A 21,346-nucleotide genomic window follows, 5' to 3' on the forward strand; every position below is an offset into this window, starting at 1 on the left:
TATCATCAACCTCCCCACAATATTTTAATAATTATCATATCGTGAGCTTCATATAGTGATATTGTATTGTGATGTTTGGATATCGTTACATCCTTGCTCACAATATACACGCCCATAGGCCATCGCTCTGCGTAGGCGTAAAAAGTAGGATGACATAGAATAAGTGGAAACATTTCTTTTTTAAGTTGGGTAAAGTCAGGTGCCACTGTGTTCTGACCGCGCGACATGAACATGAAATGAGGCGAGCGTGTGTCCTCCGCGGCAGGAAATCGACGGCAAGGCGCTGCTGCTGCTGCGCAGCGACACCATGATGAAGTACATGGGCCTGAAGTTGGGCCCCGCCCTCAAACTCACCTTTCACATCGACAAGCTCAAACGAGCCTGAGCGCAGGAGGGAGGCCGACGTCCGCAGGTTTGCCTTCCAAAAGGTCTTCGCCGTTTTGACTCGTTTGCATATATATCGGGGGCGGCCGCCATCTTGGGAACCACGTCCATCTCATCCAATGAGGACGCTTGATTTCATGTAGCACAATCGGGGCCCCAAGGCAGCATGGGATATGTTTGTAGTTTTTTTTTTTTATTGTTATTGTTACAAAACACTTGAAAATTGACTATTTTTAATGGACTGATTGTACATTTCACTTTTTATACTTTAAATATAATGTATTTTGCATTTTTGTCGGAGAACGTGAACTGATCAAATCATTACGTTTGTTCCGAAAAGTTTATAACAAATGTCTCCCTTTTACTACAACATTAACTACAGCCAGACAAATTAGCTTATTGCTAAATGACTATAATAATTCTGCCATGACATAGTGTGTTTTTTTTTCTTGTTATGGATTACATTTACATTGTCTCAGTTTGTTTGTTTGTACTTTTTTTGTAAAAACAAAAAAAAAAGCGTTTTGATACTATAATATTAGAGTTCCTACATGAAGAGAACTGTGCTTAATAAATATATAATGCAATTTTTGATTGCTTATTGTTGTTTGTGTGTGTTGGACACACAATTGATCTAGAGGCAGGTACAGTATATAATTATAGATACATAAATACAGACAGATACAGTATTTTGTAATTAATATATACAGTATTGTATTGTTATTTAAATTCCTTTGTCTGTATTTAAGTACTCCAAAAGTAATTGTTACATTACTTTTATAATATGGTAGGGTACTTGGAATATCTCATTACTTAAAAAAAAAAAAAAAATTATACACACAAAAAAGTACTAGTAATTGTCGGAATACATTTGTTTTTAAGTCACCCTCACAGCCCTGATGCTACCATAATGTGAAATCCCACAGATGGAATACGTCATTAAACTCACCGTTTGACGTTTAAAATAACAAATGAATCAATGTTAGTGAATATAGGCAAATAATGTCATTTTTCACTTTCACTGACATTGCGCAAAATGCAGTGAAAGACTGCCAAGAAAGTGTGGAAGAAAAATAATACCAAGGTTCCATCAGATATACCTGAGTCATACTTATAACGCTCAATCATGAATGTCCAGGGTTCTCCGTGCCGTAATTCACATTTTCCACTGACACATGTTAGCCTGCAGGGGGTAGCAGAGTCTCACTATCTCTTTTCTTCCCTTAACCTCCCCCCCTTATTAGTCTCCTTGGTGTTTCTCCTTGGGACTGTGACATGTTGTGCCATGGGTGGGCCACTTCCCCATCTGTTCCCCTCAGCACCATCATCACCATGTTACTTTTTTTTTTTTTTGCCAGCCAGCCTTTTGCATCCGCCACACCATTTTGTGTGATGACAACGATGGCCTTCACTGTCACCAGTGGGCTTAGTGTGAAGGATGACGTCTGCAAAAACAAACAAAACAAAAAAACGTTGAACCGCATCCTCTGAGTGAAAACAGGAAAAAGAGTGACCCAGCCCACTGATTGTAACTGACGTGCATGTGTGAGAGGGAGCACATACGCACTCATGTCACAAGCCCCGGTGCTTATTGTTGATGCTAGCCAGTATGTGTGTAAGCGACGCTATTTATAGCCAGAAATAACAGCTCTTTGTGTGTTTGTTGAAGGTGCTGCCTGGCCGACTGTCACCTCTTAAAATGCATTCAGAGATGTATCGTATTGGCGTCGAGATAGCAATGTTTCGACCTGGATGTTTACGCACTAGATTTACTGACTCATACATCACACGACGTACAGGGGAGTGTTATTTGTTTATTTATTTTTTTCAATACAATTTTCCCATAGGAAGTCGTGTATCGCAAATTCGTTTGGCATCATTGTAAAAATATTGTATGATGAAAGCGGTGATGTGCAGTCAACAAGGCTGACCACTCATAAACAACCAAGTACACTACATGTAAAATCTAAAACATTACCTTGAGTTATGAGTAACCTGACTTGAGAATTTTGAGATGAGTCTTAGAGGGACGATTTTTTATTTATTTATTTATTTTGTGCTTTGACTTATAAGCGCTGTACAACAAGCAGCAGTTAGCGCATAGTGAACAGTTCTTCAAAAAAGGAGACTTCAAGCTGTTTTTGCCACTCTCAGCTGAGGTTTATTGTTGAACTGAAAAAAGAAAAACTACATAGCACTAGCTTCATGCTAACTCAACTCAGCTAAAATGCAATGGGAAACTGCATAGGCAGATTGGCTAACAGTTAGCATGTGTCGGTCAGATTGATAGCCAGATGCAAAAGTATGTCTTTATCCTCTGCAAAGATCTGAGAAGTCGAGCCAAACTTTGTTTTGTTTTGTTTTGTTTTCGGGCGGACTGGAACAGATTAATAGCATTTCCATTCATTTCAATGGGATACAATTATTTGAGATTCGAGTGATGTGACTCACAAGCATGGTCATAGATGGAATTAAACTTGTATCTCACTAAATTGCACTAAATTGTCATTTATAACAGTCTATTCTTTTCATTTGTCGCATTTTTATTGGCCAAGTTTTTGTTTTTCTTTTGTCCAATCAGATTTCAGCCTCTTTGTGTCGCTATGTCAATCTAATCTGCCCAGTTAAAGTAAGAGCAGTTTTGAGAAGAATTGTTTTTCGTCTTATTGGTTAAAACGGGTCGGGTAGTATAAAACCTGTCAACAGGCGTGAATATCGAGCAGGTTGCAAATAAGAAAATGATAATTCAACTCGGCTCGAGCGGTCACATCATCCTCACCTCGGCGCTACTACATTTCCCAAGCAGCCTCGGGGCACTCAAGACGTTTCCAGTGCAGGGTGATGCCTCCGAAGTCCTTTTGAGTAGGTGATCTGTTTGCAAAGCAACACCGTGTTATGAGAACACAAATGCACAAAGCGGAGTAACGTGACAAATAATAAAAAATAATTTGTTATCCTTTTGGCCGTTAAAGCGATTGGTCAATTTTTGTAAATCATATCTCAATGCTTCGACACGCCGGTGGCGTCATTCTAAATTTAAAATTCATTACCTTCCACCATAAAAAAAAAAAAAAGCAGCGGACCTACTTTTCTCCCTCACATGGCTCTGAGGGTGGCTCTGTATGGCAAAGGGGGGGGGGGGGGGGGGGGGGGTGTTAATATCTTCCAATCTTGACATAAACCCCGCCCACAGATGGAGTTGGCCAGCTCATCGCAACCACGTTTGTCCTGCAAGGTGAAATGTTAGTTGGCCTACTGTAAGCGTGGGTAATAATATCCAAGCCACAGGCCACGCTGCATTAGAGGCTCTTTTTATATTTCATACAGAGTGAAGGCATCCTGCTGTAAGAATAACTGAGGGTCTAAAAACAGCCTGGATGACAAATGAACTCACAAACAGGCATTGACAATTTTGCATTGAGGACTTTTTTTTTTTAATTTTTTTTTTATATTTAATACAGAGTTATATGCTATGTGAAGTATGAATATTGTCAAACAATGTTCCTAAACAACCTGAATGGGCAATCAATTTATAGACAAAGCGATTAGAGGATAAATTGTACACTCCAGTCTGTATTTTAACTGCAGCGGCCCTTTTATTGTTGCCCTTAGTCTCCTATTGGATCTCCTTGTTATGGTGGAGACCCTCTTTTGTCTGTTACGACAGTAATCCAACCTCCATCATGTGGGTTCCTGCAATAAGTGAAATACGTGATATAGAAATACCTGATTTAAATACTCCCTAGGCATGTTTTGAAAACATTTACACCACTAGTGTTTTTAAAGGTCTTTAGCATTTTTTTTTTTTAATAATACAAACACATTGAAACGCATAATATAGTGATAGAAAGCAATGGATAACACAAATATTGTATATTATAACGCTGTACTAATCCCGCTTTGTGTTTAAAACAAATCCCATTTTTTCCAAACTAACAAATTGATCATCTCACAATATATGTCAATAATCTTGCCCACAGATGTAGATTTTAAAATGAAGCTGTTGCTTTCTGTAGGACTAAAAAGCAGGATGTGAGAGAATGACATTTGGCCTTTTTTTCAACAAAAACTAGGCTGTGCCACTGACCTGAATATATAACTAGATAGCCCGTACACGCCCATGCAAGCCGTTGAAGTCACAGAACGGCCATCTTGCTCCTCCACCTCACAAGCAGACTACAAACTATGCGGTATATGTACAGATAAGAAATACAGCCGGAGGCGTGGTGGTGGGGGGGTTTATACATGTATATAAGGCAAGTTTTAAAATGTCTGAAGTCCTATTGTTTATTTTTAATACATTTAAAACAACATAAGTCATGCTGTTTCTACTAAGTACTGTCTCAAATATTCTCCAATTTGGATACTGTAAAAGTGTAGGATCGTGTTTCGAGAAACGTTTCTTGGGAGGACCAATATGGTGGCCTCGCAACTTCAAAAGTCTTGGCCTATCGGCTATTCAGTCATATAATCAGATCAGTGGGCTATGCTGAAATACTTCCTGTTTTCGTTCTTCTCTCAAATGTACACAGTCTCAAACTATATAGCATGCCACCATCTAGTGGTTGACAGTGGAATTACACCCAATATAAACAAGGGTTAGACCAAATAGTGTCAAAATAGGACCCCCCCAAAAAAAAATGAAATAGCAGGACCGAACCTGTTGGAGGGGATTTATTGTACAACTATTTAACAGTGCATTTGAAAGGGAAGTCAGCAGAATAGCGACATTTGTGTTTGTGCTATTTGATGAGCTGGGGCAGCCCCACATGAAGCCTGACAAGAAGCGCTCCCTTCTATTAATTCCACCCCTACGCTTTCCAGACAAGTTAGTCTGCCTTGGGAAGCATGTGCTCGCCGCCGTCACCAGATTAGCACGTCGCTTTTAAAGCCGCGCTCATGAAGACACTGTGTACAGAACACAGGCTGCCCTAATACTCTTTGGATCCATTCGAGCCTACCAACAAACCTTGCCAGTCGGGCCGAGCGACGCTGCGTTTCTCCACTCTGCTCTCATAAAAAAAAAAATTGCACCCCGGCCGGCCGGGTCATATAAAAGCCGCGAGTACACGGTGTAAATGGAATCATATGAAGTCCTTGCAACATAATGCAATTCAGTGAGAAGGCCCCCGCAGCAAGAATTGGACCTCAGTCATTATTGATCGGCTTGTGAAATATGCTACAGCGGCAATGTGGCGATGTTTTTCCCCATGAAAAATGAAAACAATTTTATCAGTCAACATACTTGGATTGTTTGTGCTGAAACAATCGGCTGTTAAAGCAGCACGATGGCCTTTAAATACCAGTGACAAAATCGTCTTCCATGTCCACAGGCTTGAATCACCGACAGTCAGCAGTCGTTTTCAGTGTTTGTGCAAAAAAAAATCATACTGTATCTAAAATATAAGATTATAATAATTTAGCCATGCTAAAATAATCCAGTGACCCTGGTAGGGTGCCAGATTTACCCACAATTGGTCTATATATATATATATATATGTATGTATATATATATATATATATATATATATATATATATATATATATATATAGAGAGAGAGAGAGAGGTTAAGCAGCTTTGGATCATCCGTGTCTTCGGATTCTGTATCCTGACTGGCTGATAATGAATTCAACTTGGGGCCTGTAGGGGGAGCCTGGGAGCAAAGCAAATCAAAAACAATTAAATGTCGCTTTTTTCACAATCCATTTGGCAGGTTTCGACAAATCACATCAGAGGGAATTCACCTGCTAACAGAATACAAACAACGCGTTACATTTTAATTCGGCGCGACGCCGTCAAAACTTTGGGCCTCCCCCTTCTGCGGGAAAAAAAAATAAACGCAGCCGGTGTAAATCACACGCGTCTTAAATATTTATCACCTTCAGACGTCGTCGGGATACCTCGACGTGCTCGGGATCGCGCCGAGGTGTCAGCCGCGTGCGGCGAAATCAATTATTTACACCGCTTGCTTTTTGGACTTCAAAGAGCTAGCAAATCATGCGAGGCCAGATTTGGGGAGGGCGGCGAGGAGGAGGAGGAGGAGGAGGAGCCTCCCCGTCGCCTGGCAACCTGTCACCTGCCTCGACATGCCAAAAATCAGCCACTTAGCCGCCGAGGCTTGCATGCGTGTTCTCCATACATGGCTGCCTTTTAAAGCCCCCCTCAGCACGCTTGCGGGCGGAAAACAAAACAATTAGCTTTTAACTGAGTGTCTCCTGGAAAGAACGCGGCGTGGATGTGATTAGGGTGCGTTTTTGGGGGGGGGTTTTTCCCCTCCCCACGGCCTCGTGCATGAAAACAACAACGGTCACGTGTCAGGAAGTTGCACCCGAGTCCATAAAAATGAACCTTTACCCCCCTTGAGGGATTTGCTGTTTTCTTGCCAGCAAAACACCTAAACCGCCGACGTGACAAAAATCTTGAAATTGTCTGACAAGTTCAAGCATGCTCCATCTACAACTCCCCCCCCCCCCCCCCCCCTTTTAGAAACCGTCAAACTAACAGATAGAAACACGCCCGTGTTGTCAATAAATAACTGGAAGTTGTCATGTCATCTCCCACTCTCTCTTCATTGTGTTCGACACAAATCGAATGCTCCCTTTAGTGTTAATTTCATCAACGAAAACTAAAAAAAAAAAAATTATTTTCGTCAACACACATTTTTCACCGGACTGGACTAGACTAAAACCCTCATTAACTCTTTGACTGCCAAATATTATCCAAAAAACAATCCCAATAGTGCCAGCCGATTTCGAGCATTTTTACTCATCTTTCTTGGCAAACAAAATATTGTACGCTACAACTACATAAACATAAAAAAAAAGTATGTTTCTACCTTATTCTGTTCTTTAGTAATCACCATTAAAAAATAGGTAACATGACATTGAGTGACATTGAAAAGATACATTTTTTGCACAACAGTGACTTAGACACTATTTTTTTTGTTTATTGACACTCTGTGAATTAGATTTAATGTGACAAAGGCTTTGATCATTCACGTCATCCTTGAAAATGTTCAATTTCATCATATCAGTCGTGTTTCGTTGTAATTTTCTATACCGTGAGCCCAATGAAAAGAGATACAATGCTACCATCTGCTGGCCATAGTTAGTGGGTGTTTTTGATTCCACAACCCATTGAGCAGGCAGTGCTGCACAAGACATTGCACTGCTCATTGAGGGGGAAAAAAAAACTAGTAAACGTCAATTAACGTTTATGGCGGCATTCATTAGGATTTTAGTATACGTCATTAAACGTTTTTGGCAGTCAAAGAGTTAATAAACAATAACTGGGGTTAGAGTTGTCACGAGAACCGATACTTCGGTACCAAGTCGATGCCAAAGATTCTGAAAATGTGACGGTACTGCCTTTTCTACAATACCCGAAGTATCGTTGGTACCGAGGCGGCAGATCTGGACGCGTCTTTTGTGTTGTTTTGGGGGTGCAAATGAGCGCTTATCTGGCAACCAACGCAATGTCTAATGACGTCATGTGACTACTAGGGATGTAACGATATCCAAACGTCACGATACGATATTATCACGATATTGTGGGGGCGTTGGCGATATTTAAAAAAGATCACAAAATTGTGGGAAAAAAAAAAAAAAAAGCTCATACTAAAAAAAAATTAAATAAATAAAAAAAGCACAATATTGTGCTTTTGTACATAACAGCTCTCACTTGCTAATGCAAGCACACATTGGTCGCTTCACAAGCAAATTGGGCTCCCCTTGATATGTCAATTTGCATAGATTTTAAACATAGAAGGCCAAAACATCCCTAATGAAAATTAAATTGCACTAATAAACTAGCCACTAGAGGGTGCTAGAACTGCACTATTTTTTTCACAGATGTGTTCCTTTTAAATGTTGTGAATATGACGATGACGATATTGTGACAGTTTTAATATCGCAATATCACGATATTGCCCTTATCGTGACATCCCTAGTGACTACTAATGAAAACGAGAGGAAAATGTACTTCACGTAATAAAAAAAACTGGACTAAAATCTATTGGACATTTGAGTTCATAAGCAAAGGCGAGACAAAAACTGATATAATTTTATACAATTTTGTCTCTAGCAAAAAAAATATTTTATTGTTAATTTTATTGTACATTTAAAAAAGTTATAAAAATTTGTGATTAATCGTGAGTTAACGATTGAAGTCATGGGATTAATTATGATTAAAAATGTAATCGCCTGAGACCCATACTTTTTCCTCGAATTATAGTTGGTATGAAGGGATTACAATAATAACAAGTGACCTTCTTCGTTGGATACTGTTAATCATAAAGCAAACAGTCATTGATTTTTTTTTAAAAATTTTTACGTTCAAGTACTCGTCAGACCTCGAATCGCTGATTGATTTTATTATTTCATTGTGCAAAGCGCAGCTTCGTCTTGGAACGCCATCCAACATAATGAGACGTAAATCCTGCTTCTCTTGATGCGGCGCTGAGACTGAGGAGTCTCGTTTAGCTTGTTTGATCACGTTGTGCACCTGACCGAATGTGCGTGCGTGCGCCTCCTTGAAGGCCCGCTCATGTGTGAAAGCTGCAAATGGACGCCTGTCCTTTCCTGGAACAAAGCCTACCAATAATAAAAGGACATAAACGCGTCAGGTGATTTTTATTTTTTTTTTCTATCATAAAAGCACCTGCTGGGAAAACCCCCAGCAAAGAATAAGACTTTTTTTTTTTTTTTTTTATGAGTTTGTAATGTCCAAATATTACATATAACTTTTTTTTTTTTTTTTTTTTTTTTTTTTTTTGTGCCTCTTTCGCTTTGCCTTATTTGTCAGCATGTGGCTTTCGCCGGCTGACTTAAAACGAGAGCATCGGTGAGCTGACACAGGAAAGGCGGTTTTGTTGCAACTGGTCGCCAAGCCACAAAACCCGGTGACGGCCCCTCAATTTCCCATCTGAGCCTCAAGTGGGGACTTATAAGTGACCTCATTCGTCCATTTACGTATCAATTTTATAGCAGTGGAGCAGTTCACACTCAATATTTGAGTAACAGAAACACAAAGCTTGAATTAAAACGGTTTTCCTCCCGCATTCCACAAAAATACATTGTTTTTCTTTGGTCCTTTGACAACTCCAAACAGTCGATTAGATGTGAATGCTTGTTTGTCAGTATATAAGAAAAACGGGTGCACTGCAGCCAAGTGGAGACTGTGGAGGATAATATTGCAGTGGCCATTGATAAGGCACAGTATAACTGGCTAAGCTCATGTTAGCACCCGTGTTCATTTCTTGTCATTTCTAACCGTGTATCCTAAAAATGAAAACATTTTCTTGCTGTCCTCAGTCTCTGCTTGGATAAGTGTGTTCATGCCAAATTGCAAATGTTGCCTCTGTTCTTCTCGGTATTAACATTTTTGTGGGCATATCCAAGAGGGTATGAAAAAATAAAAAGTTACAGGCTGACCTAGTATTAGCAACAACCAATATCTGAGAAGAGACTGTGGGCAAAAAAAAAAAAAACCGTGAGCATCCAAACCATAGTAACAGCAACTGTTTTTATTTTTGTTTTTTGTTTTTTAGCATGCATGTTTGTTTTTGGCATTTCTAGGCGTGTATCCTCAAATTTGACCTTTTTCTTACTGCCCTTATTCTCCTCTTGAATAAAATAAAATGTTTAAGGGCATATCCAAGAGACAATAGGATGGCTGCAGGCACGTGGAGAAATATTGACGTTTATACTGCACAGTCCAGACATATGGCTTCTGCCCTTAGTCTTCTCTTGAATATGTTTGTACTTTATGAGGAGACTACGGGCAGCAAGTAACTGGAGCGACACAGTCAAGTGGACACTGTGGAGTCCATTACTACAGCATCCAGAGTTAAGTCGGTATTTCTGTATACAGTATCCTCAAATCTTGCTGCCCTCAGTCTCCTCTTGAATGAAGTAGCGCCAAACTCTTAAATGTGCATTTTTTAATAGTAAGATATGGTCACACGCTAGCTGATCAAGCTAATAAATGTGCATGCTAAAATGCTAACAGCGTCCAGCCAGGCCCGCCGTTGTAACACGCGAGTAAGATAGGTAAGTGATCCGGGGTCGCCGTGGCAACGACTTTCTACTTATAACCTCGAGCCAGCGTAGCGTCCGATTGGCCGCTGGAGCCGTTTGCATCTTTATGAAGTCGAAATGATGATGCATCACATTGCAGCGCGCGATTCTCAGATATGCGAGCGGGCGTCACTGCCCATCTCACCAAATGGGCGCCATGCACGAGGCCCGTTGCTAAGCGATGTGCCATGGCCTCCAATCGACGTCCGGCTTTGAAAATTTGATGTGAAATTTCTCACACTTGTGAATGCTAGACAAAAAAAAAAAACTGAAAAAAAAGCAGAAGGTTAACTAATAACACCGACGTGTATATATGAGTGGATAGGCGATAGCCCATACAAGCCAGTGCAAGCTGTTAAAGTGACAGGGCGGCCATCTTGCTCCACCCACCTCACGAGCAGACTACTGTATAAACTATACGGTATACGTACACGATGAGACATATACAGCTCGTTGGCAGTTAGTATCAGGTCGGAGGCGGGTTGGGGGGTTTTGGCCCTGGTGGTCACTATTTTTAACAAGAATAAAAATAAATAAGTGGACAGTATGTGCTGCTTTGAAGACCCCCTTTTTTCTTAGACCCCAATATTAGATTTGGCAGTGGCATCTTTTGTTAAATTACAGTTATAATTCTTGAATTAAAAATATATATGTTTCCTACTGTACTAAACCATTAAGCATATCATTTCTACATGTATTTAAGGCAAGTTGTAAAATTTGTGAAGTCCTCTTGTTTATTTTTAATAAGTTTAAAACACCATAAATCATGCTGTTTCTAAGTACTGTCTCAAATGTTCTCCAATTTCCATCCATCCATCCATTTTCTTGACCATTTATTCCTCACAAGGGTCGCGGGGGGTGCTGGAGCCTATCTCAGCTGGCACCGGGCAGTAGGCGGGGTACATCCTGGACTGGTTGCCAGCCAATCGCAGTTTTCTCCAATTTGGATCCTGTAAATGTGTCGGATGGTATGCCGAGAAACGTTTCTTGGGAGGAGCAATATGGAGGCCTCGCGACCTCAAAAGTCTGCGTCTATCGGCTAGCCAGTCATATATAGCTCAGTGACGAATACTAACTGTTATCAAGCTGCATCATGTCAACATTTAAAAGGCCAATAAAGTGTCGATGACTTGAAAGTCCAGCTCAATATTTTCTCTTTCCTTTATCGAGGACATTTCAACATCGATTGTGTAGGAAAATACTTGCAGCTTCGATGTAAAAGCACAACAACAACAAGTGGAGAAGAAACGTGAAGGCCAAAAATGGAAGCAATCAGTGGCAGCAGCGCTTGTTTTCCCCTCATTAGCACTCGCGCGGCTAAAGACGCTTTTGTTGACAATGCGATACGCTAAATGCAGCCATGAAATTTCCCCCAACGTGACCTCCAATCAAGCGCCTCGTCGCCCGCAGGCACACAACAAGCCAAAAAAAAACAACTTTTAGCGCCGCATCACTCACTCACTCTCTTCAACCGTCTATGCTAATTAGCGCGCAGCAACACTCATACAACAGAAACTTGGAAATTTTCAAATTCGGACATTTTGGGGGTAAAAAATGCTTCTGAAATTAAAAAGTCAAATTCTCTACATGGAAAAACAAAATGTAAAATGTTAGTAGCTTGTTAATCCACACAAATACTGCAATTTATGGCTGCTCGATATGGTAAAAAAAAAACGTATAAACACGTCTTTGGGAGCACGGTAATATTTAAAATAGAATGTATTTATGTTTTTGGGAGCAAATGAGTTAATTGTACAGCCCTAATGCAATTCCTCACCCAGTTAAGTCCTTCAGACTTTAAATTTCACACGCACACGCGGGATCAGCGTTCTGATTTTTCTCACGCACAATTCCAGCTGCAAATACAAAAACATGCTTTGGATTCTCTACAAACGTTTCAATGGTCAAGTTAGTCCAATCCGCCGCGCTGTTCTCAACAACAAAAAATTTCGGACTATCAGACTTTTGCCAGATGGGGGCGCTGCTGTTATTTAACCCCCACATTTTAAAAAGCCGCTCACCTCACTCCATATGCCTTGATTGGATTTTTTTCATTTATTTTATTTTTTTTTTACACGAGTTCTTGACATCCATTTGTGTTGTCGCTACAGTGTGTGCGCGTGGAAAAGCAGCAGGCCTCTTGTGAGTCGCGGCTTACAAGCTTTAAGTCACTTAAACCCCCATCAAGGTAAGCATTCTTTGGCCAGTCGCACCTCCCCCAACACCCACACAGCAATGGACCAAATGTTTGCAGTGCTGTAAATGAAACTAATGTTAGTTAAATACTACCTTTTTAAAGCCTCTACCCCGGCTAATTTTTTTAATTTCAAGTCAACAGGTGAATTTGAGAGTTACCTACCTACTGTATATTTACGTAAGAGACCTCCGCCAAGGCTTGATTTCAAATTGACGGCCTGCAAAAATCAACATAACGTTCAAGGAGATTCCAGACTTTCACAAAGGCCAGAAAATATTTTGTAGGTGGCAACATTGTCCACATTCTTCTGTGGATTTATTCAAAGCGTTCTGCAGATTTGCAAGTTAAATCAGCAACATGTAACCTCAGAACCCACTTCAGTGTTAAATTTAAATTGTAAAAACGTACAATCAGGAGAATTAAATTCGGGTCGACTTGAAATTTCTCACAAGTCCAACTCAAAAGTAATCCTTGTGGACTGATTTATTTATTTATTTTTTATGACATAAGTTAAAATTGAGCCAAAATTTGGCTCACTCTTAGAAGTGTGATAACTAAGTCATTTCTGAATATTTTTCTTACTTGCGACCCCTCAAAATGTTCAGTGACATCCGACCTATCCATACATGTATATTTTTTATTTACTTTATTAGTTTAGACGCCCTGTATGGACAATAAAAGCAATATTGTCCTAAGAGCACAACTAACTATTATCTGAATATATATAAAAACACATTCAAATTGGAATATCCAATATGAACAAATTAGAGCCTTCAATATAATAATAAATCATAAAAAAAAAAATCTTTTTGGGGAACGTTTGTGTTTTTTGAAAATGGCATTTTCAATTTTTTAAGTTCATGAGCAGCATGACAACATTTCAAATCCTGTCACCCAATAAGCAGATGAATTGAAAGTGTTTCCCGCAACTTCTGTTATCTAACCTGAAAATTATCTCAACCAATAAATGACTGGCTTGGAACGTTTCAAACACAAGTTGAGCCCATGAAACTGTTACTATCAACAACCAGCCCAGTTGCTTCTAATTTGAAATGTATTACAAAGGCCCCAATCATGCAAAGACAATCATTTAAAAATAGCATCGCTGAGGACCAGATGTGATTGAGCAGCAAAATATTTACACCATCCAATAAGTCACACAAGTGCAGCTGATGTCTTCATTTAAATTCCATATTTCAGAAATAACGCCTAACTGATAGCTCATTGTTTCTACTGAATTTTTGGATCAGAGAATATTGCCATAAAATTCGAATTGTTTAAGAGAAATAAAATCTGATATATCAGCTCAGTGTCTTACACACAAGAATCTTTTGGATCATCTAGTTTTTAATAACTGTTATTAGGTACCAAAATTAAAATAAAGTCAAACTGAAAGGCTGCAAGCCCACCCATAACTTGAAATTTGTCACACAGGGGTAGCACAACAAAATAGTCCTTCACAATTTTCCCAAATGGGCGCCAAAATTACAAGATTGAAGTAGTAAGAACTCTCGCCCATTAAAATGAAATTTCCCACAAATCTCTTCGCCGAGTGATGTTGGATGGCAATTTGTTTTCCAGGCTGACACCACTACAAGCACTCTACTGTTGAGTAGTCACCAATACAGATGCCAAGTACTGATACCTCTAGTGCTTATGATACATAAAATAAAAAAAACATCTATATATCCCAATATTGAGCCAATATATAGCATATTTCCTCAACATTGCATCAAATTAATAAATAATATCTTTGTGGAATTTGAAATTTCTAGTTCCTGATCATAAATTGGCCACAAGAGGGCAGCCAATACTGGTATCAACCTGATATTGATAGCTTGTATCAGTGCATCAATATCTTACTACTACAAACCCATATTTTGAATCAGAAGATTATAAAAAAAAAAGCTGCAAGCCAAATAAATGTAATTTGACTGCTGCTATTTTGCCCATCAAAATTTAAAAAAATTATTTCGCATTGATGACATCAAAATATGGATTTTGTGACATGGTGTGCAGCACACTAAACATGGACCAAAGGACGCAAAGGAGATTATAAAGAAAATGAGCTTTTTTTTTTTTTAAGCTAAATGCTACAAAAGCCACGTCAGTGAGTACAACAATCGTCTCCTGGTGGCCTTTTGTCCGCCTCCAAAAAACGTATAAATATTGTATTACGTTCCCATGGCGCTGACGTCCCCTCACCCCGCAGGTTTAAACCTCAGCAGTTGGCTAGCTTGGGAGGCTACAAAGATAAATGGGGGGAAAAAAAAAAAGCAGGCCACATTTCGATCCAGGCCATCTTTATTGATCCTCAAAACCTTTCACAAAGACCCAAAAGTCCCCCCCCCCCTCCTCCTTTCAAAAGCTCATCCACCCCAAAAACAAAATAAAGGGACTACGAACAAGCAAGAATAATAAATAAGTGTGATTAAGGCGGTTCTACGTCTCCCATGATTACACAAAAAAAAACAGTGTGGACATGTCGGAGGTTTACAGCTTCGTACAGTACAAGCAGTTGATTTTCCAGAACAGCACATCTTAAAAAACAAAAAACATAAAAAGTGGATGACGCCTCGTAAAATTAAGGCTCCTTTTTGGACCTTGAGCTAGAGCAAGTTGGAGGATGAGGAGGGAAAAAAAAAAACTCAATCAAGAAAGTCAAATCATGAAAAGTCAACTTGGCCCGGCAGGTGGTCCGATTGGAAATAAATACACCTCGCAGGAAAACACAGTGTCATTGTTCAGAGTGGCTTTGTGGCTTTTTTTGTTTTGTTTTGTTTTTTTTACATTCACGTCCAGGAAGTAGGGGAGGTGAAATGACGCCCCCTCTTCCCGCCTCAAGGACTCCTCGGGTCCGAAAAATCCGCGCGTTCGTCCCGGTCGGTTGTACGGGTTTCCAGCGGGTCTCAGCAGCTGACCGTGCTGGGCTGCTGTTTGCTGACAAAGTCCGAGATGAAGTCAAACTCGTTCTGGCCCAGGAAGAGTTCGGGCAACTCCTGGACCCGGTCCAGGCCCAGCTCCACCACCAGCGAGGTGAGCGCCTCCTCGTCGATCATGTCCGCGTCCATGCCGTTGAGCGCCAGCGCCGGGCCCGCCATGTGCTGCATGTTGGCCAGCTGGGCCGGACTCATGCGGTACTGGTTGACGGCGCCGCCCATGTGGCCCCCGCCGCCGCCGCCCATGGGGCCCAACGGGTGTCCGTGATACTGCGTGTTGAGTTTTTGGAGCTGCATGCTGGCCATCAGCTGCTGCGACGTCAGCCCGCCGTTCATGAACTGGTTCTGTTGGGCCGCGTGTTGCTGCTGCTGATGTTGTTGTTGTTGTTGTTGTTGTTGTTGTTGTTGTTGTTGTTGGACCTGCTGCTGCTGCTGTTGCTGGGCCTGGTGCATGTGATGCTGCTGCCCGTTGTACATCATCTGGTGGTGGTGGTGGCCCATTTGGGCGCCGCTCATGGGCCCGCCGGGCGGCACCATGCCCTGCCGCTGGCGCATGTCCATGCTGGCGGCGGCGGCGGCCTGGGCGCCGGCGTAGTGCATCATCTGGCCGCCGGGCATGGGCCGCATGGCCGCCGTCTGCTGGCCGTGCGGCGGCGGGTGGCCCGCCGCCTGCAGGCCGTTCATGCCCATCCGGTACGCGTGGAGACCGGCGCCGGCCGAACCGTGATTCATGGGCATCATGAGGTGGTCTGCCATGCCCCCCCTGTGAGGGATCACAACACATTAGGAAGTGTTACGATTAACCCCCCCCCCCCTTTCACCTTGCATGCTTCTTCCTCATATCACAGCGCCTTGAAAAACGCGTCACAATCAGAACAATCAGCGACGCACTTGCCTTTTAAAATGGCTTCAGTGTCCAATTCAAAGCAATCGAGCAAAAAAAGGGAAAAGGGGGGGGGGTCATTTTTACGCACGCAAGGTTGCAACAAAGAAGACTGACATCATGCAACGCGCGGCGCGACTCAATTGGGGATTATTTGCAGCCGCCGAAACATCCCAATCATCTTTTCTTTTTTTTCTTCTTTTTTTTTTTTGAAGGGCGCGTTTGACATAAACGAGCAAACAATGGAGCGACGAGGCAGGAGCATACGCGTGCGCACACCGCGAACAAAAAAAAAAAAAACGACAACATTCTCCGCCTTGCAAATTCTACGACAAGAAGAAAATTGTGCACTTACGTCTTCGGGAGAAAAAAAAAACCAACAACAAAAGTTACTCCGCTCAAGGCTCGGTCCGGTTCGGTGGTCCGCTGCGCTGAGGGGAGAGGGAGGTAGAAGGGGGGGAAGGGAAGGGGTTAGCCGGGCGCGCTCAGTGCGAGGAGTCCGCGGGGCCGCGCGTCATTGCCGGGTGGAGGTGCGCACAAAGACCGCAGCGGCAGATCTTCAAGCGAGCGACTGACGATTTTCTGGGTCAACTCGGGGATTATGCACATCTAAAAAGCCTCCCGAGGAAGGAAGGCGGTCTTCTCCGTGGAGGGAGGGAGGAGGAGGAGGAGGTGGAGTGGGGGGGCGGAGACAACGGGGAAGGGGGAGGGCGCCTCCTCGCTTCCCATTGGCCCATTAACGTAATTGTGCAGGGGCGTCACGGAGAAAAGGGCAGTCTTGAGAGCTGTGACACTGCAAACACATTTAAATACTCTCCACCCCTGACGTGGGATTTTTTATTTATTTTTTGATAGATAGGTAGATAGATAAACAGACAGACTTTAAGTTGTTAATTTTGAAAATGTTTAAATATATATTTTTAATGATTTGGTAGGGTAAAAGAAGTGTCTAAAAAGTACACTAATAAAGTATTTGTACTCAATTACTTCCCACCACGGCCGGTTCAATAGCTGGACATCTGAATTAGCGCTGCACAATATATCGAAAAAATATCGATATCGCGATATCGGCCCTTGCAATATGCATATCGCAAAGGCACGTAATAAGTTTTATATGGAATTGTATGCTTTTTATATGAATTTGACCAGTCAGATGCTAACTAAAATGTGCATCGCCATTCAATAGTTGAAAATTATCAAGACATAATTACAATGAATTAACTAAGATTACATGAAGGTTGCTTATTTTGCCCCATGAAAAATGTTTTTCTTTCATTAGGTAATAAAAATGTAATTTCTTTAGATAAATGTTAAATATCGCAATAATATCGATATCGCTATGTTCAGCAAGTATATCGCATATCGCAGGTTTTTCCAATATCGTGCAGCCCTAATCTGAATCCAGGAGAGGGCCCTCCTCCATTTGTACAAATTTTATCCACGAGGAGACTAAGGGCATCAGAAAAACAAAACGAAACAAAAAAGTCCGCTGCAACAAAATACAGACTCTAGAGTGCAATAATATTGCCATGTCCCAGAATAATCTATATCGTGTCAGCTGATTGTTTGACTGATTGTTTATTTCCATGTAGTCCTCACCCTTTCAAAACCCGAATATAAAAACCTGAATATTTGTTCATGTAAACGGGATCAGGTTACTTCCATTGAACGGAATACTGGTTTGTGTTGTGTGCATGTTCAGTCTGCAAAGTAATCTTGTTTTTTTTTTTGTTTTTTGTTTTTTGGGAGTACAGGAAGTACTTGTATACGTGGCGGCCATCTTACATTGCCACTCGTTAAACTTGAATATTGATTTCTCTATGTTCTCTATGGCATTTTCACATTAATTTCTTTATGGCAAAAAAATGCCACAGTGAACACAGATAGATTTATGTGTGTATATTATACACATTAGGGTGACCAAACGTCTTTTGGGAGGACAGACCACTTTTTTTTCCGAAAGTTAAAAGTGGAAATAACATCTATTTGCATAAGGATGTCCGTGTGTCGGGGTTAGATCGGGATACGTAGATGGGACTAACTTTGTCCACTCTTGATATACGGCTTGAAATATCGGTTATCGGCCTCCTTGACGAGTAATAATCGGTATCGGCATCGGCCCTGAAAAAAAAAAACATATTAGTCTATTACTAATGCTAAAAGACAAAAACATTCTACATTTTTGTTGTCACAAAACTATTGGCTAATAGTTGAGGTTAAACAACCCACTGGTGCATTTTTTGTTTTTTTTGATAGATGGATCTGAAGAAGATAGGAAACAATGTTATCGAGCCAGTGATGTCCATACACGACTTCCATAAAAGACGCGCAAATGAAATTACCGCATGTCCTAATGCAATTTACTGCTCGCTCGCAACATGACCTTATTTTGTCGTTCTTTCTGTTTTTAACCTTGATTTCAGCGGACATCGCCTTTTCCCAAAGCCGACCTGGCTGCTCCGTTTACATGATGAGCGTGTCTTCGGCTGAACCCCCCCGACCACAACCCCCCCCCCACCCCCGTTGACTTGACGCCAGAGTGTAAACGTAGCCGCTGTGACGTCATCGGTTAGATTATTCAAGATGTAGCCCAATAGGAAAAGGCCTTGCAGCCAGCTGACCTCTTTTTTTTTTTTTTGCTCAGGAGACATGAGACGTGCATTGGGAGAGACAGGAAGCAACATAAGCCTGCAAAGGCGACGGAACAATTTAGGTGATTGCACGAGTTAAGTGCAGCGCGGACGAGGGAGGAAGGGGAAAAAAGTGTCGTTAAAGGAACATTTTGATGCTGTTTGTGCACGTCCACTTGTGGTCCATGTGAGCTAGCAAGTGGGTGCTTGTGAATTGGGGGGGGGGGGGGGGGGGGGGTGCACTAGAGGAATGTGCTATTCTAGGCCATGTAGCTACAGCTGTGCGCCGATGTGCTCCGACTATCGATGCGGCCCCTTGCGCTCGCCAGATTGCACGTGTTGCCGATTGCCCACTTGAGGACAACGACCCCCGCGCCTGCTTTTGCAAAATGAAATCAACCCCCCCCCCCCCTCCCCGAATGAGTACACGTAGACGTGAGGGAGACCATGAATGTGTCTGGAAATGGCAAGCGGTCGCTCAGCAGGCATTTGTCATTGTTTGACATTGCCGGGGCCCCATTTGAAGCGCGTATTAATAGGCCACTCCCAGGTGAGGGGCACTCTCCACTCAAACTCACCCAGCCAGTCAGTCAGTGCAAATAACAGAAAAAAAAACTGAATCAACATTGGTTGCTCTTCTGGGCAAACAGTTCACAGCGCACGATTATGTTGAGGCAAAAAAAAACAAACATTCAGGATTGATCATCATCGCAACATTATTGATGAAAGAAGTGGATTTCTATGACAACTGATCTCCTGTTAGGATTTTAAAAAACTTTAATTTACTGCTAACTCAACATCTAGAACTACTTTTTGTATAGAACTTCTCACAATCTTTTCACGCGACAACATTGAAGAAATGACACCGACACGATGAAAAGTCGTCATTGTTGATCTTCCCTCAAAAACAACTCAACTACTAAAAGCTAAACCACCTAGCAAAGTGTCAATTATTTTGTGTGTTCACACATTTTTAATCACCCGAATAGCATTTAACAAACACATGTAATTGATAAAATATGTTGCAAGTGGTGTTCCGTTTACGTATCCATTCCTTCGGAACCGACTTGACACAAATTTGAACTGCAACGTAGTCTAGCGCTAACCTATAAAGGCAGTCAAGTCAAAAATTATAGTAACTTCAACTTTTAGGTAATGGAGGACCAAAACTGCCAAAATTTAAAATAAATAAATGACTAAATACAAAAATGACTAAATAAATAAATAAGTAAATGACTAAAAGTGAAAATTAAAACGGATTTATTTCCATTTATATTTAATAATTTGGATATAATTTTCGATTTATATCTTTTTATATTCATTTTTATTTTCCCTATTAGTCATTTATTTATTTATTTAGTCATTTATTTATTTTGGATTTTGGCAGCTTTGGTCCTCCATATAAACAAGCCCCTGGAAAAACTGAGCTAACTGTAAATTGATAGGAATGGATGGCTTACCATTTGCATTCTGGGTTTTTTGGGAGGGGGTGGGAGGGGGGGGGGGGCGCGCGAGGTTTCTGTTGTGATTCAAATTGGAAAAACAAAATGACGCTTGTACAAAAGTGCAAGAATCATTTATCGCTGTGTTTGTAGATTTGCTTTGTATGTAGTAGGCAACTTTCTGGCTAATGGAGAATGAGACGCGCCATTCTTTAGGATAGATTTATTTATTTATTTATTTATTTATTTTAGGGGGGTACCATTTGCAAATCTGGAATGGGAGGAAAGCATTTCATTGTGATTCCAACTGTGCTGTTTATCGTTGACTGCTGTATTTGTATATTTGTGTTTTGTTTATCCGTCTGGTAGTTACTTGCTAGTTTTTGTCGTATGACGTACGTTGCTCAATAGGAACAGACTGATGGGACCGTAACATTTGCATTTTATTTGTGTTGGAGGGGGGAGTTAGGTGGTTCTTTGCCATTGTGATGCAAAAACAAAAAAGTGCCAACTTATCCGTCCAAATGTTAGTCGGCCATTTCCTGACTCACCAACACTTATTTAGTGTCAGTCGCTACGACTAGGTCAGTTGGAATATACCATTTGCATTCGAGGGTTGTAGAAAAGGGTCCCGCCCCCCTTAACCCCCACTACCCCGTTATGATCCAAACTGCAAAAAGAATACATTCAAATAAGTGTAAAAATTGCCACTGTTTGCTTATATTAAGCTACAAAATTAGCAACATTAGCATGGAAGCTAACACAACATGAGATATGTCCTGGCTGAAAAAAAC

At 41.2% G+C, this 21,346-nt stretch overlaps 2 protein-coding genes and 1 long non-coding RNA gene across 7 annotated transcripts in view; 1 reads left to right on the top strand and 2 right to left on the bottom strand.

Moving 5' to 3' along the window:
* Positions 1–21,346, top strand: part of LOC144022634 (polycomb protein SCMH1) — a 107,114-nt gene that overhangs the window by 10,325 nt on the left and 75,443 nt on the right. For 2 of the 5 annotated variants that reach the window (XM_077527600.1, XM_077527599.1), the window contains exon 17: positions 12,573–12,649. The exons of 1 other annotated variant lie outside the window; for it this stretch is intronic. In XM_077527600.1, coding sequence (XP_077383726.1) covers positions 12,573–12,649 — 77 coding nt within the window. Of the gene's footprint in view, positions 1–265; positions 972–12,572; positions 12,650–12,792; positions 12,888–21,346 lie in introns of those variants that run through there. 2 more of the 5 variants (XM_077527601.1, XM_077527603.1) reach the window with 2 other exon arrangements.
* On the bottom strand, positions 814–3,525 carry LOC144022642 (uncharacterized). The gene is made up of 3 exons (XR_013284384.1): positions 3,472–3,525; positions 3,164–3,255; positions 814–1,829 (listed from the first exon to the last, which is right to left on the bottom strand). It is a non-coding gene; the product is annotated as an uncharacterized LOC144022642 (long non-coding RNA).
* cited4b (Cbp/p300-interacting transactivator, with Glu/Asp-rich carboxy-terminal domain, 4b) lies at positions 14,591–17,127 on the bottom strand. The gene is made up of 2 exons (XM_077527799.1): positions 16,836–17,127; positions 14,591–16,360 (listed from the first exon to the last, which is right to left on the bottom strand). Exon 2 carries the CDS (start codon positions 16,351–16,353, stop codon positions 15,568–15,570), a length of 786 nt encoding a protein of 261 aa, XP_077383925.1. The 5' UTR covers positions 16,354–16,360; positions 16,836–17,127; the 3' UTR covers positions 14,591–15,567.

Source organism: Festucalex cinctus, chromosome 7, assembly GCF_051991245.1.
Source record: "Festucalex cinctus isolate MCC-2025b chromosome 7, RoL_Fcin_1.0, whole genome shotgun sequence".
In the NCBI taxonomy this organism is placed as follows: Eukaryota; Metazoa; Chordata; class Actinopteri; order Syngnathiformes; family Syngnathidae; genus Festucalex; species Festucalex cinctus.